Source organism: Geospiza fortis, unplaced genomic scaffold (assembly GCF_000277835.1).
Source record: "Geospiza fortis unplaced genomic scaffold, GeoFor_1.0 scaffold111, whole genome shotgun sequence".
Lineage (NCBI taxonomy): Eukaryota > Metazoa > Chordata > Aves > Passeriformes > Thraupidae > Geospiza > Geospiza fortis.
In genome coordinates, this window is record NW_005054321.1 from 3,877,803 (window position 1) to 3,891,923 (window position 14,121).

General features: G+C 39.5%; 1 protein-coding gene across 1 annotated transcript in view; it reads left to right on the top strand.

Annotated features, from left to right (window-relative positions):
• DEPTOR (DEP domain containing MTOR interacting protein) overlaps window positions 1-12,802 on the top strand; it is a 77,733-nt gene extending 64,931 nt beyond the window's left edge. The window contains exon 9 of the mRNA XM_005420697.2: window positions 9,799-12,802. Within this exon, the coding sequence (XP_005420754.1) occupies window positions 9,799-9,927 (129 nt within the window). The 3' untranslated portion in view covers window positions 9,928-12,802. The remainder of the gene's footprint in view (window positions 1-9,798) is intronic.
• The last annotated feature ends 1,319 nt before the right edge of the window (window positions 12,803-14,121 follow it).

Genomic DNA, 14,121 nt, shown 5'->3' on the forward strand with positions numbered 1-14,121 from the left:
ATGTTATAAAATAGATATTACTTTATTACATGCTTTTTGTTTTGTATTATGCAGTTTAAAAATTATGTTGTTTAATTCACTTTGGGGTTTTTTTTTCAGTTGGAGACCAATTTGTTTGGAATACTATAAAAATTCAGCCTCTTTTTTAAAATGGAAAGAAATATGTAATATATATATAATGAAAATGTGTAATGAAGCCTTGCTCAGGCAAACCATCCACACCACTCTGCAGTCACAGGCCAAGATGGAGCACAAGAATGATGAAGTTATATTTTAAATCTGTAAATGGAGTTAATTTTCTCTGCTATGAGTTGTAGTGTGCTCTGCAGATACCCAGTTTCCTGCTCCCTGATGGAACAGTGGGTCAGCTTCTCACTGCTGTACAGAATGAACAAGAAACACATCTCTAGAGAGACAAAATCTTTTTTATGCAAAGCCTGGATACTTGCCTACTCCCACACCACCCACTGCACAGCCAATTGCACTTTCGCTGGAGATATTTACAGAACTGAACACACATCTGCCATTTACTCTGTTCCATCCGGTAACCTCAGTTGTGGAGGAAAGACCATGGTATGATTTTTTAACCTTCCAGCAACATGGAGTTGGTTGTGAATTGTGAGGTTCCAGCTTTACTTCACTAATCCTATCAAGATTGCATGAACTCTTCAAAAAAATACCAAAGATGAAAATCTAAGTGGAAACATAACTTTTAGGACCTCTGATTTTCATCTCTTTTCCTCATTCCATTGTGACAGTGTAAAGCTTAGCAAAGTGAGAGCAAAAAATTCAGTGCTGCCTGTGTTTACTTTTAGTTAATCTTAGATCTTAGGCTCTTCTGTGGTACCACATCCAGCATCTCTGTAGCCTGGCCTCTGCTGAGCATGGGGATTTGTTTGCTTTATGGCTATGGGTGATCTATTAAAACAGAAGGAATCCTGTATCAGCATAAGTGCAGGCTGTGTGTGTAAGTGTGTAAAAGAACCTGAGCTCTGCTCCCTCTCTCCTCCACTGTTGTTCTCCTGCCTCAGATTTCTCTGCACTTGTTCTTGATACCATAACATCCATCTTGCCATTAATTTCACTGGACTTTAAGTTATCTGAAAACTTTAGTTTTCTGGTCTGTGTAAGCTCTGCCAAGAAGGCTGATCCTATCTTCACCTCCTTTTCATCTCCCTCTTTGCCTTCAACCAGATATGTGTCTATTGCCTCCTTCCTCCATCCGTGTCAGGCACATCAAGGAACTTACTTTGCCTGGAGACAAGTCCTTTCATTTATTTATTTTTGCTGGCACAGGATGAAAAGGATGAAAAGGGAGTGGTGCCTGGCTTTGGTGTGCTGCTCCCAGAGCCAGCACAAAGAGACAGAAGCATCTCGTGGGACTGCAGGCACCAAGTCCTGCTATGAACCTTCCTCCCCTTTGAAAGGGATTTGACATCTGAATCCACAGATTCCTTGGCAACTCAGGTTGAGAGTATCCCTCCCTGTGAGCAGAGGTCCCAAATCAAATTACTGATCCAGCTTTTAATAAGCAAACACTTTTTTTCCACATTTCTTTTAAAAGTAAAATTATCTTTTTGCACTCTAAAGAGAGGAAAACCTCATTGTCACTAAGGGTGTTGTCACTAAGGGTTTTGTATACAAACCCATGATGTGGTATGTGAGGTAGAAGGTGATGATGTGGTATTGGCTGAGAAGATTTATTCAAGAGATTTAACAACTGGCAAGGCAAACCTGTGTGGTTTTCCACTTGTAAATAGCTCCTTTCTAGTTGGTAACAGCAATAAAAAGTACAAATGGTGTAGTTTTTTGTTCCTTTGTGACAAAATAACAGCCTTAAATGGAAGTTTTTACTTTCACTCATTTCTCAATTCCATCACATTTCATATTTAAATTAGATTTTAAAAAATTACACCTTGATTTCCATCTGTTTGCTTGGGAGGCAGGAGTGGGAGGAATGTTTCCCAGCATCTGCAGAGGAGCAAGGGGCGTGCAAGGGGGAAGGATCCCATTGGAAAGATACCTCTTCTTTTATAATGTACAGCTGGAAAGCTGTGTTTCAGATGTTATGTTCTTGTAGCACCTAAGCCTTGCCCAAATTTTGCTGAAATCTGTCAGCAAGACAGGAAAAGCCAAAGCAGCTGTACTGACTCTTGAAACAAGCAATGGTAAAAGCTGCATTTTTTAAAATTTTTGCTTTGTGTTTTCCTTCTCAGTTTCAGGAATTTAGTAACCTTCCCAGGTGAGAGCTGTGGCCTTATCACAGGAATCAACCAGTGTGTTTTCAATTTTAGAACTGGCCCAGAGCTTTCAAAAGTATTTGAAGTGTGAAAAGTTTGATTTGTTGGGTATCCTGCTGATGACATCTCCAGGTCACTGACAACTGCAAAATGTTAATCCTTCAGCCCTGATTTCATGGGTGCTCATAAGGAAGGGTTCTTATTGAGAGCATGGCCTCATATTTAGTAGAAATCAGGATCTTGTGGGTCTCTCATGCACACAGAAAACAGATGGGTTTGCTAACCACATATGGAGGACTTTCCTCTGGAAGATCACAGTGAATTTCAGAATTGTTTCAATAATGAAACAATTATGAGTTTGAGCTATTCAAGCCTCCCAGCTGATCCTTGTCCCTGCCAGATTAGTAGGACATGAAAAAAACATTTATTTATAATTATTGAGGGTATCTGTATAACAGAAATGTAAGCAGGCTGTCTCTGTAATGGATTTAATTTTAATTTTCATTAGCAAGAAGAAAAGCAAAAATATTACCATTGGGATATACTTTTCTTTTTGAAATAGTTATATTGTCAATTCTGGTATGAATTCTACTCTATAAAATAGTCAAAATACACTTTTGTTTGAACAGCTCTGAAAGAACTGTTTTATTAGAACCTTTTGTTAGAACCTTTTGGTTTCTTTTCTTAGGAAAATTACTGAACAACTTTCCAAGGTTGAAAATAACTCCTACATTTGCCTAATTCATAATTTTTTCTTGATGCTAATAAGGTTTTTGGTTTGATTTTTTTTTTTAAGAAACTGTAAAGAAAGCAATACATTTTTTCATGCATTTTGGGAATGGTTTGTTTGACTGGGAATTATCTGTGTGACTTTGGCTTCACATCAGATGATAAGAAGAAATAGTACTCAAGGAAGCAAAGGAAACATGTCCCAAACTATCCAAGTGTATGTAAATCACTGTGGATACAAATGATGAACAGAGGAAGGGGTTAAATCCAGTCTGTCTCCTGCTAGATGACTGAGCCTGCCTCGTTTCAGACACAGCTTTCCCAACAAGGACAACTTGTTTCTGTGCAATGTGCTAAGAACTTCTGAACTACCTTGGTCTCAAAGGGATGTGCTTTGCTGTAGAACATGGGCCTGCTTTGTGCTGTCAGCTGCTAGAAATCTGTTTTGGATCCACACAGAGTCCAGGAGTGAAATCCTGGCTACTCCAGAGTGAAAAGATTGCAAGATTGGATTTCACACTCTCTCCAGCATTTTTAAATATTTTCCTTCATACAGTTGCCATGTGTACAGTAATATTCACACTTGCAGTGGAAATTAATTAGTGGCAGTGTTTTCAACATCTCTTTATGCTGTTAATTGCTGATGTCAGAGCTGCTATCAGTACCAAACAGCTCACCAAACCTTTTTGTTTGGTTCACCTTGTTGCTGTTGAAGGAGAAAACTCGAGTGCACTGGCATAGACTTTGTGCTTTGCAGTTTTAGACCCTGAATATTCCCATTGCTGCCTAGAGAATGAGGTGAAGTATCAGTACTGCTGAAAAACAGCATTTTTGCCACTATCTTTACTGTGTGATTGCATAATCTAGCTTTGAATTTGAGAACTTCAAGCCTGCATTATTTGGTAACATTGATTGCTTTGGAACCTATTTGATCTGCAATTTTAGTAGTGTTTGTATTTTCCTAAAGAGTAGTTAACAAACTAAACACAAAAAAACCCACTAAAATCCCACAGTCAATCAAACAAACAAACAAACAAAACCAGAGTGGATTCCAGACACTGATACTGGCACTGAATTGTAAATGATAAATCCTTTGAGAATGAGCACCTCACCCCCCAGCAGCTGCTGGAGTAAAGGACAGTCCCTGGCCATCCCAGCCATGCTGCCTAGTGGCAGTTGTATTCCTCTTAATCTAGGTGGTTTTTAAAAATTTTCAGGTTTTTAAAATTTATCTCAAATTAAGGTGGCCATGTAATCATGGTCTTACGCTACTGTTTTGAGATATATTATCTGTTGTCTGTGCATGGCTGTTACTTGCTTTATACCAGAGATGAACAGTTGGACTCACTGCATCTATAAATTAAAATGTCATTTTAGGGCTGTCCCAAACAGCAATGATCACTTAAGTCAAAGTCTGCAGTAGGAATTCCCAGCTCCTTATAAACTTTCACAACGCCCTTCTAAAAAGTGTGCCTAGAAAAGAACATTTTTAAAGGATTTTTTTACACTCAAAAAAGTCCAGCAAGCAAGGCTTGGCTCCGCAGGGAAAGCTAACTAAAGCTCACAGTGCAAACAGCATCTGAATATCCAGGGATCTAGGCTAGCTGCCTATCCTCTAAGAACATTCCTGTAGCATTTATAAATATGAAGGTCATCCCGAGGCAGAACTAACAAAGAATTACTGACAGGTATGCAATGTTTTTGTTTCATGATTGGCTTTAAGGCAGTTGCACAGTTTCACACCCATGCCTGCAGCCAGCCTCTGACATCCCTTAGAAGGATCCCACAGTCATCTTCAGCTCAGCTCCTGATCAACACCAGCTCAGCTGTCCAGCCCTGGTGCAGGCAGCCCCCTTTGAGGGCAGGGCCTTGGTTTGGCAGCAGGCAGCTGTCCCAGCAGGAAAATCAAGGGGTGTGGATGTACATCTGCTGGGCAGCTTGGCAGGACCGAGGAGGGGCAGGCAGCCAAAGATTGTCGTGGAGGAAAGAGCAATTACCAGTGAGGGGGAGGAAGAGTTGGACAGTTCCAAGTACAGCACAATCCCGATTTTGGCCAGTAAATGTTACAGGAACAAATTATTTTCGCCTCTTCTTGCCATCTTCAGTCCAATGATAAGTGGCATGACAAATCTTTACTAACTTCTTTAAACTGCAGGCTTCCAGATCCTTTTTGTTCAAATGTAAGCCCAAACTTGAAGTTTATCTTTTTAGGGGGACACCTGGATTTGGTTAAACCTTCTGTATGCATGATGGAAAACCCACAGAAAGACAGAGGTGCTTTTTCTGCTATCCCTGCTTCCATGAGCTGCTGTTTCCAATGGCGAGAAATTGAAATACTCAACAATAAATGCTTACTGCTGTAATACCTAAATATTTGAAATCAGTTAAGGGAAGTTGTTTTTTTTATTTGAGTGTTGCTTTATTTAACTATTATTAGTTCTGTGGTTTTTAGATCACCACATCCTGACCAACAAAATGGTCAGAATTTATTCCGGGCTGTGTCATTTCTTGAAGTCTGAGGGATGAAAAGGGATGGTTATCTCTTGTCAAGCTCCTTGGAGAGCAATGAGGAAATGAACAATGAAAGGTTCTTTGAGGCTCTTTTAACTGTAGTTTATCATATATTATAGTTACTGATGTGTGGAAACCAGCAGAAATACTTTACATGTTTGTAAGCCCTTAACAGCTGCAGCTATGAGCTGAGCACTTACAGCTTTTTGAAATGTGTTTTTATAAATGTAACGTTAAATCATTGTGTTTTTGTAAACCAGTCTACTGAAGAAAATTCCTGAGATAATAAAATATGGATGGACTCACCAGTCTGGGCTGGTGAGTGGGTGCTCACTTGCCCTTCCTTGTTTTCTAACTTCAGTAGAGCAATACAGAATATGAGCATTTATTACCATCTCCTGTTCCTCATGGGTCTTTTCCTGCAGTTTTAGGATGGGACTGTGCTCTGCTGTGTTTCACCGGCATTTCTCATCTCATCTGGCCTGGGTGGACTTCTTGCATCTAATCCTCTCCACTGGGAATGATGAAATTAATAAGCCATGTGGATGCACTGCAAAGGAGGGCACGAAGGGGGCTGTTCTTAGCTGTACACATTGCTGGTTCATCGTGCCTCCAAAGGCGTGTGATAAAACAAACACACTGAGAATGCAGACATGTCAGCTCTTGTCTTCCACAAAAAATTCACTCCTTGGCATCCAGACTGCTGTTCACGTTGTGCCTGTACCATCTGCATTTACACCATTGCAGCCCTGGTGTGGGCCACTGGCTGGTCTGAAACTCTGTTCCTCTGGCAGGGGCGTTCCCCAAAGGCACCTGAATGCCCCTGCCATGATCCAGCATGCAGATTTATCCATTGAACCTGGCCAAACATGAGTCCCATGCATTGGGATTCCAGTAAGTCAAGAAGACTGAGAATATGCAACAGTAAAACAAAGATCAGCCATTCAACTTCCAAAAATTGCTTTAAGCCAGAAGAGACAATGTTGTTTCTGCTGGTCTGTTTTAAATCAACCCAAATATAATTTTAGAGCCAGAGCTATAATTCAGTAAAACTTGATACAATCTTGGAAAGCCATAGACAGTATTAGGAAATACCACTGGAAGTTGAAACCTACAGATACTGCAATGATCTGCATTTTAAACTAAATAGACATGCCAGTTAAATACTAATTGGACGCATTGCAGAGGATGATGGGTTACCTTTTCAACAAAAATCTTTAAAATTTAGAAGGCTTTGTCTGCATGCAAAAACGAAACCATTTTCCCAATGCTACTTGCAGCTGAACTATTCATATATAGGAAAGATTATTGCCATGGGAGTTGTATCACTGATTGCCATACTTTGGTGATCATTTAGGCTACCAGTAAGGCTACTTCCAGGATCTTCAGCTCTGCAGAGGAGTTCTGAGGGTAACGAGTAAGGTGCAAGAGTTTACCATCCCTTCAGGAGCTGCTGCTGCCACCACTCTTCCTCTGCAGAGGCTCTAAGGAGCAGAGATTAAAGTAATTGGTGACATTTTAAATGAAATGTTACATTTTTGGATTGGGTTCACTTCCTCTATAATTTTTCTTAAATTGATAGCTACATTCTGTCCATTTTGCAGAAATACAAATTGAGTTTCACCACACATTTTGAGAGGGAAGTTGCTGGCACACAAAAGTTAAGTGACTTGGCATGTGAGAAAATCTGCTTTAGAGCTAGCATTGGAGGACACCAGAGCTGCTTCCCACCTCTCCCACACCCATTTCTGTCTTGTGCTTCTGCCTAAATAGGAAAAGTGAAAAATCATAGACTGATAGAATTGTTACTGCTGGAAAAGACCGGTTGGTCTAATAGCATCAAGTCCAGCCATTAACCTGACACTGCTGTGTTCACCACTAAACCAAGTTCCCAGGTGCCACATCCACACAGGGCTTTTAGCACATGCAAGGATGGTGGTTCTATCCCTTCCCTGGGCAGCCTGTTCAAATGTCTGACCACTTGTTCTGTGAAGAAATTTGTTCTCCTATCACAGAATCAAATAGTTTGGAAGAGACTACTGAGATCATCATGTCCGAACACCATTGTGTCAAGTAGCCCTGGCACTAACCCTTCCCCAGTGCAACCTGAGGTCTTTTCCTCTTGTCCTGTCACTGTTACTTGGGGGAAGAGACCGACCCCCACCTAGCTACATCCTTCTTTCAGGGAGTTGGAGAGAGTGACAAGGTCTCCCCTGGGCCTCCTTTTCTCCAGGCCAAACATCCCCAGCTTGCTCAGCTGCTCCTCACCTGGGTTGTGCTCCAGACCCTTCCCCAGCTCTGTTGCCCTTCTCTGGACACACTCCAGCCCCTCGATGTCCTTCTTCAAGTGAGGAGCCCAGAACTGGGAACAGGATTCCAGATGTGGCCTCACCAGTGCTGAGTACAGGGGGACAGTCCCTGCCCTGGTCCTGCAGGCCACACTGTTTCTGATCCAGGGTTACATTTCTGATCCAGGCCAGGATGCCATTGGCCTTCTTGGCCACCTGGGCACACCCTGGCTCATGTTCAGTCACTGCTGACCAGTACCCCCCGGTCCATTCCCAAGGGCAGCTTTCCAGCGACTTTTCCCCAGCCTGCAGTGCTGCATGGGGTTGCTGTGACCCAAGTGCAGGACCTAGGACATGGTCTTGATCAACCTCATAAAATTGACCCCACAATTGATCCAGAGTCTCCATATATAATAAAGCATGAAAATTTCTGGTGATACTTGTTTCATAGCTTCTTTCTTACAGATTCAAGGTGACTTATGGGTAAGATAGCCTTCTAGTGAATGTATTGTTTCCATTGAAACATCAGGACAATATTATTATTCACTTAGGCTCCATATTTTTATCATTAAAAATACAGATCTAGACACTACACACGTTTTTTGACCTTTTTACCAAACACTGTAATGTTATGATTAGATACAGAGAAGTCTTAACGTCCTTGAGGAATCAGTATTATCTTTATTTTCCCGCATTTTTTACAATGTTGATGTGACTTTTTCTCTGTTGAAGTGTTTTAAGATATACAGTGATGTTGGTCGGTATATTTCTATCAAGAATATTTTGCTTGAAAATGTCCTATGATCATACAAAATCTCCAATATTTGTTATAGCTTTTACAAACAAAATACTAGCATAGTTGAAATTTATTAATAAGCCACACTTGATGAAGGAAATTAAAATCAATCACATGGAAGTGACATTTTAATCTGTCCTAGTACTGACTTCATCTTCCATGATATTATTTCTCAAAATTTGGATCCATTTGGTTCATGTTACACTGTTGGAGTTTTTGGCACTGAATCTAGTGAAGTCATCATCCAGACCATGCCCTGAGCCTGGAAACATGGTGCATATTTTTACTGTGATTACCAAGAGCTGACTAAAATTATTTCTAAGAAAGCATTTAAGACAAACTAAAGATAAAAGACTACAATTGCCAGAGCTGTCTTCATAGAATCATAGAATGGTTTGTGTTGGAAGGGAACTTAAAGACCATCTCGTTCCTGCTGCTGTCAACAGGGACACCTTTCACAAGGCCAGATTGCTCAAAGCTCCATCCAACCTGGCCTTAAATAGTTCCAGGGATGGGGCATCCACAGCTTCTCTGATCAGCCTGTGCCAGTGCCTCACCACGCTCATAGTAAAGCATTTCATCTCTAATCCAAACCAACTCTGTTCCATCTTAAAGCCTTTCCCCCTTGACCTGTTACTCCAGGCCCTTGTGAACATAGCCCCTCTCCATCTTCCTTGCAGGCTCCTTTTAGGTACTGGAAGGCCACAATAAGGCCACCCAGAAATCTCATCTTTTCCAGCCTGAACAAACCTAATTCCCTTAGCCTTAGTTTCTTATAGAAGAAGTGCTGCATCCTTCTAACCATCTTTGTGGCCTACTTTGGACTTGTTCCAACAGTTGTCCTTCCTCTGCTGGGGACCCCTTAGCTGGATGCCATATTGTTTGCAAAGCACCATTGATACTGTAAAATATCACTGATACAAGAAAAAATAACATTGCTGTAAGAAAAAAATGATTGATATTGATAAATGATCGATGAATCTCAAAAGTTCAAAGATTGGAAAGTTGAATTCCACTGGTTTGTAAGTTGAAGTAATGTTTCAAAAAAAATTATAGAAAATTAACTTGCCAGAATAATTCTAAGAAATGTGGGGGCTTTTAAGAGCACCAAATGAGATGATGTAAAGAGTTCTGGAGGTTTTGTCTGCCCAGGAGTTGATAGTACATCTGTGTAATTGACCTAACAAAATAAAGTCTAATGCATAACTCATTTTGCTGCTTGCTTTCTCCTCAGGTTTGCCAATTTGTCGTGTCTGTCAACGGCCTCAATGTTCTCCATGTGGATTACAGGACAGTAAGCAACCTCATCCTGACTGGCCCCCGAACAATTGTGATGGAAGTGATGGAAGAAGTGGAGGCCTGAGAAGGCACAAAACCCCTATTACTGGACATTTTTGTGAGACAAATAGCAACAGCCATGGAGTGTCATGACACAAGGCTGCAGAATGTTGCTGTGTCTAAAGAGATGATTTTGCTTTTGGGGGAGGGAGCTCTCTTTCCTTTAACAATAATAGCACTGGCGATTATGCTAAGATGTGAACAATAGATACCAGCTTATTTTCACTATGGACTTCTCTGTGCCCAACAGAGACAAGATCAGGGCCTTCAGGTGGTCTGTCCAGCCATGGCTGCATCAGTCAGAATGGGTTCCAGCCTAAGAGGCCATGCATATTTCCTCACAGTCCACTGCTGGATCAAAGCACTTCAGGAGGTGAAAGAGCCAAGCACTGTGTGTCAGGGTGTCACAGATGGTTTCCATGAGATACTGACATTGATAAACATTGTCCTGGTGTCCGGCTTTGTCCCTGGGGCACGGGCAGTCACAGTTGCTCTCTCCTTGGGCTGAGGGAAAGCTGATGAAATCTTGGCTTGATTACAGTCAAACACAAATGAACTGCAAGTGCATGAGAAAAGGTATCTGTGCTCTGTAGAGGATAGTCTGGTATGAATGCTTGGGCCTTACTGATTACATGGGTTAGTCTAGAAAGAAAATGGAAAAACACGTGGTCTTTTACAAATACCGCCTTTAAAAATTGGTCTTTTGGTTTCAATGCTTGTGTGCTGGATTAGGTGCTTGAGTACAAAATATTGATTTTGAGGTTTTTTCCATACCTGTAAAGGAAAGGTGCCTCAGTCTTACTATTCATCACTTTGGAGAAATTTTGGACACCTTAATTCCCAGAAGAGGTATATTTGACAGGTTGTAGTGGGAAATTCAGTGTTAGCATAAGGAATGATATATTCAGGTTCTCCAGTAGCAAAAGCACACTTCAAATTGAAGCAATGTACTTGAATGTACATGAAGTTTATCAGCACTTTCCAATCATCTGATGTTTTGCAAAGAACCAACTTCCCTCATGACCTGCATTTGACACTGTTACAAATAAAACATTGTATTTAACTGACACTTATTGTTTCTCAAACAGTAGGATTTTTTCATTGATGAATTCATGAAAGAAATATTTTTAAAAACATATATAAAAATTCCATATTCTGCAGTTAGGTGACTCTTCAATTCAATGTTAAGGGGTCTACATGAGTTTTATTTGATCTTTGAACTGAATGAATACATCCTGTTCCACAAAATTATATATACGTTTTGCAGGCTTTCTCTGCTGTCTAAATTTTACAATTAAAGCTTGACTTTCTATATGCACATACCACAAATCATCCAATTCTGGTGTGGGGAAAGTATTTTTCCTCAAATAATTTTGCAACATGTTTTGTATTAAAAATTGTTCTCACTAAATAAATTGCTCTTTCAGTATGTTTTTCATTCACTCAAACACTTTTATTTCAGAGATACAGCAAGCCTTCAAACTCATGTACTCCTGCAGCTTTGTAGGAAGAAGTCCATGTGTTCTTTGTTTCTCCTTTTGTATATCTGTGGTTGTATTTTCACCAAGAAAACTTTTCATATTGCACTAATATGCAGCAGTGCAGGGAGGTATAAAACTGCAGCTACTTACTTGATACTAACCAGGCACCAGAGTGTCTGGAGGGTTTGTTCAAACTGTCATCTGTGACAGTTCTGAATCCTAACTGTACCCCCCAAAATTTTAGTACACATGTGTATGCCATAGCGGGTTATATTTTACAGGTCATCCAAAATAAATAGCTGGGCACACATTGTTATATTAGATTGTAATAACTGTCCATAGTATCCACTCGGAACAGTGGATACAATCTTGTTCCAGAAATGTTTCAGTATGCTATAAGTATTTTGAGTTTGTGAATCCAGGAATGCTTCTCCAAATATTTCTATTTAATTTTATTTTTTAATTTTCCTTTTTTTCTTCTTTTCTTTTTTCCCCCTGGGTTGCTTTAGTGGCTTAACCCTTTTAAAATATAAATTCTGCATGTTAGGTTAAGTTAAATATTACAAATGAAGGATTTTCTTAACAAAATGCTAATGATGCTCTCTAATGCTATCATGGGTTTATCTGTATTACATCTCTTGTGTTAGTTAATATTCTGCTAGAAGTTCTCTGTAGCTTACAGATAATTAAGAAACTGGGTCAGAATTTGGCTTAATAATGCATTACAGAGTGCACTTCAGACTGGAGCAAAAAGAGTGGGAATGGGGGCAGGGAAAAATCTGTGCATTTCATTATGTTACAGATTGGAGATGGCATCTTGATTCACAAGATACATTAGTCTCTATCACAATTTGAGCACAGCTACTTGCCTTCTGTTTAACAGGGATTTCCATATTGTGTTCTCAACTTGACTGACAACCCGGGATTTAATTAATTCTTTCCCTCTTCAGTGTGACAAAGGTATTCAAATTGTATCTGCAATGAAATTTTGTATTTTGGAAGAAAGGATGAAAAGTAGACAATTAAGCTATGAAATGTATAATTTCCAATTAAATTGCAGTTTGTCTGCACATGGTCCTGCATATGCTCCGAGACATCCCACAGCAGTCAGTGTCAAACTCTCATGCACTTCAGAGGGCACAGAATTTTAAAAATAACAGAGCACCTTGCTTCCTGCAAAGCGCCAGGGGAAATGTAAGATTATTCATGGAAGTGAGGCGTTTCAAGAGATGCATGAATAACACAGTGTAGAATGAAGCAAGAAACCAGAAATTAAAAGATGAACCCTGGCATCAGCAGTAATAGCTTCATTAAAAAGACAGGTGTTTTTGTAAGACTTACTCTCTTCTGTGATCTCATTTTGGTTACTGTATATCTTGCAAGAGCCTCTAATAAATCTTTAAGCCTTAATCACTCAAATTAGTGCCATTCCTCTGTACATGTACATTTGCAAATCATCCATGGACATCTTCAAGCAATGTAATATTTAATTAAATTCAAGTAGCAGTGAAGCTAATTGGAGCATTAAATAAGTGCAATATTTATCATATTTTTCCTGTTATACTTCCCTAATGATAAATTATTTTCATTATCTTTTTCAAGATCAAATACCCTGGGTATGGTATGGAACACAACTGGTTCCTCAACTAGTCCCATGGATGGCATTTCATTCACAATGATGCAATAATCCACTTCAGGTGTATCAGAACTTAATTGTCTGCATAGAAGCTGGAAAATAAAACTTTCAGAATTAAAAAGACATTGTGTCATAGCAGCATCTGAAATATGAATGGGTGTAGGCTGCCATACTTCTATGAGATTACGTTCTGGAAGAGGTTTAGAATGAAAAGGCCATGCAGTAGGACTGTTTTTCAAAGTGTTTTTCTTAATTTTATCTCCATTTTCTGATCATACCCTCACTAATGATTAGAGTGCTAGGGATGTGTCAAATGCTGTCCCAGAATTACTGGTTTAATGGTCAGCTTGTTCCCTTAGCATGGTCTGGATCTCTGAGAAAATTGCCCCAATGTAGTTCAGAGAATAACATGAGATCTGAATTTGGTTCCTCTTAGCCTTCAGACCAGAGACAGTCTCTGCACTGACTTGATGTATTAACATACACATAAACAAATGAGAATAGTCTGAGGTTTAGGAAGAAGAGGCAATTGACTCCTTTCTTCTGTGCTGATAGCTATAATGCATGGAGGTTTCCTTTTTCTTATCAAATTACAGAGTAATGCTCCAATAATTTCAGATAATTCTGGGAATCAAATACTAATTTTAATGTTAATTAAGATAAGTATTATTTTAATTTTAGAGACAGGAGAAACAGAAACAATATGTTTTGCAAAAGTGTTTATCTAATGCAAGACAGACTGAGAAATCAAGCATTGCAATTATTTTCTTCCCAGTGTGTAACTGGAGCTAGACCGCTTGTGTAAGTGAAAAATCATGTGTATGTCACATACATAAATACAGTTAGACCACACCACTCTTCAAATAAAGTGAACTATTGACCTTTTACAATAAAATTGTCATTAGAGGTTTTCATAGATCACCCTTTTTAAATGTCTTTAACTGGCGAGTGATGTGGCTTTTATTTTTCACTTATAGGTGTTACAAAATCAGAATTAGTACCTGCCAATTCAGTAATTCCCTTTGTATACTCACAGTGCAGATAAAAATATCATTAATATTCCAGAGAGGCTGAGTGATTTTTAAACCATTGGATTTCTCTA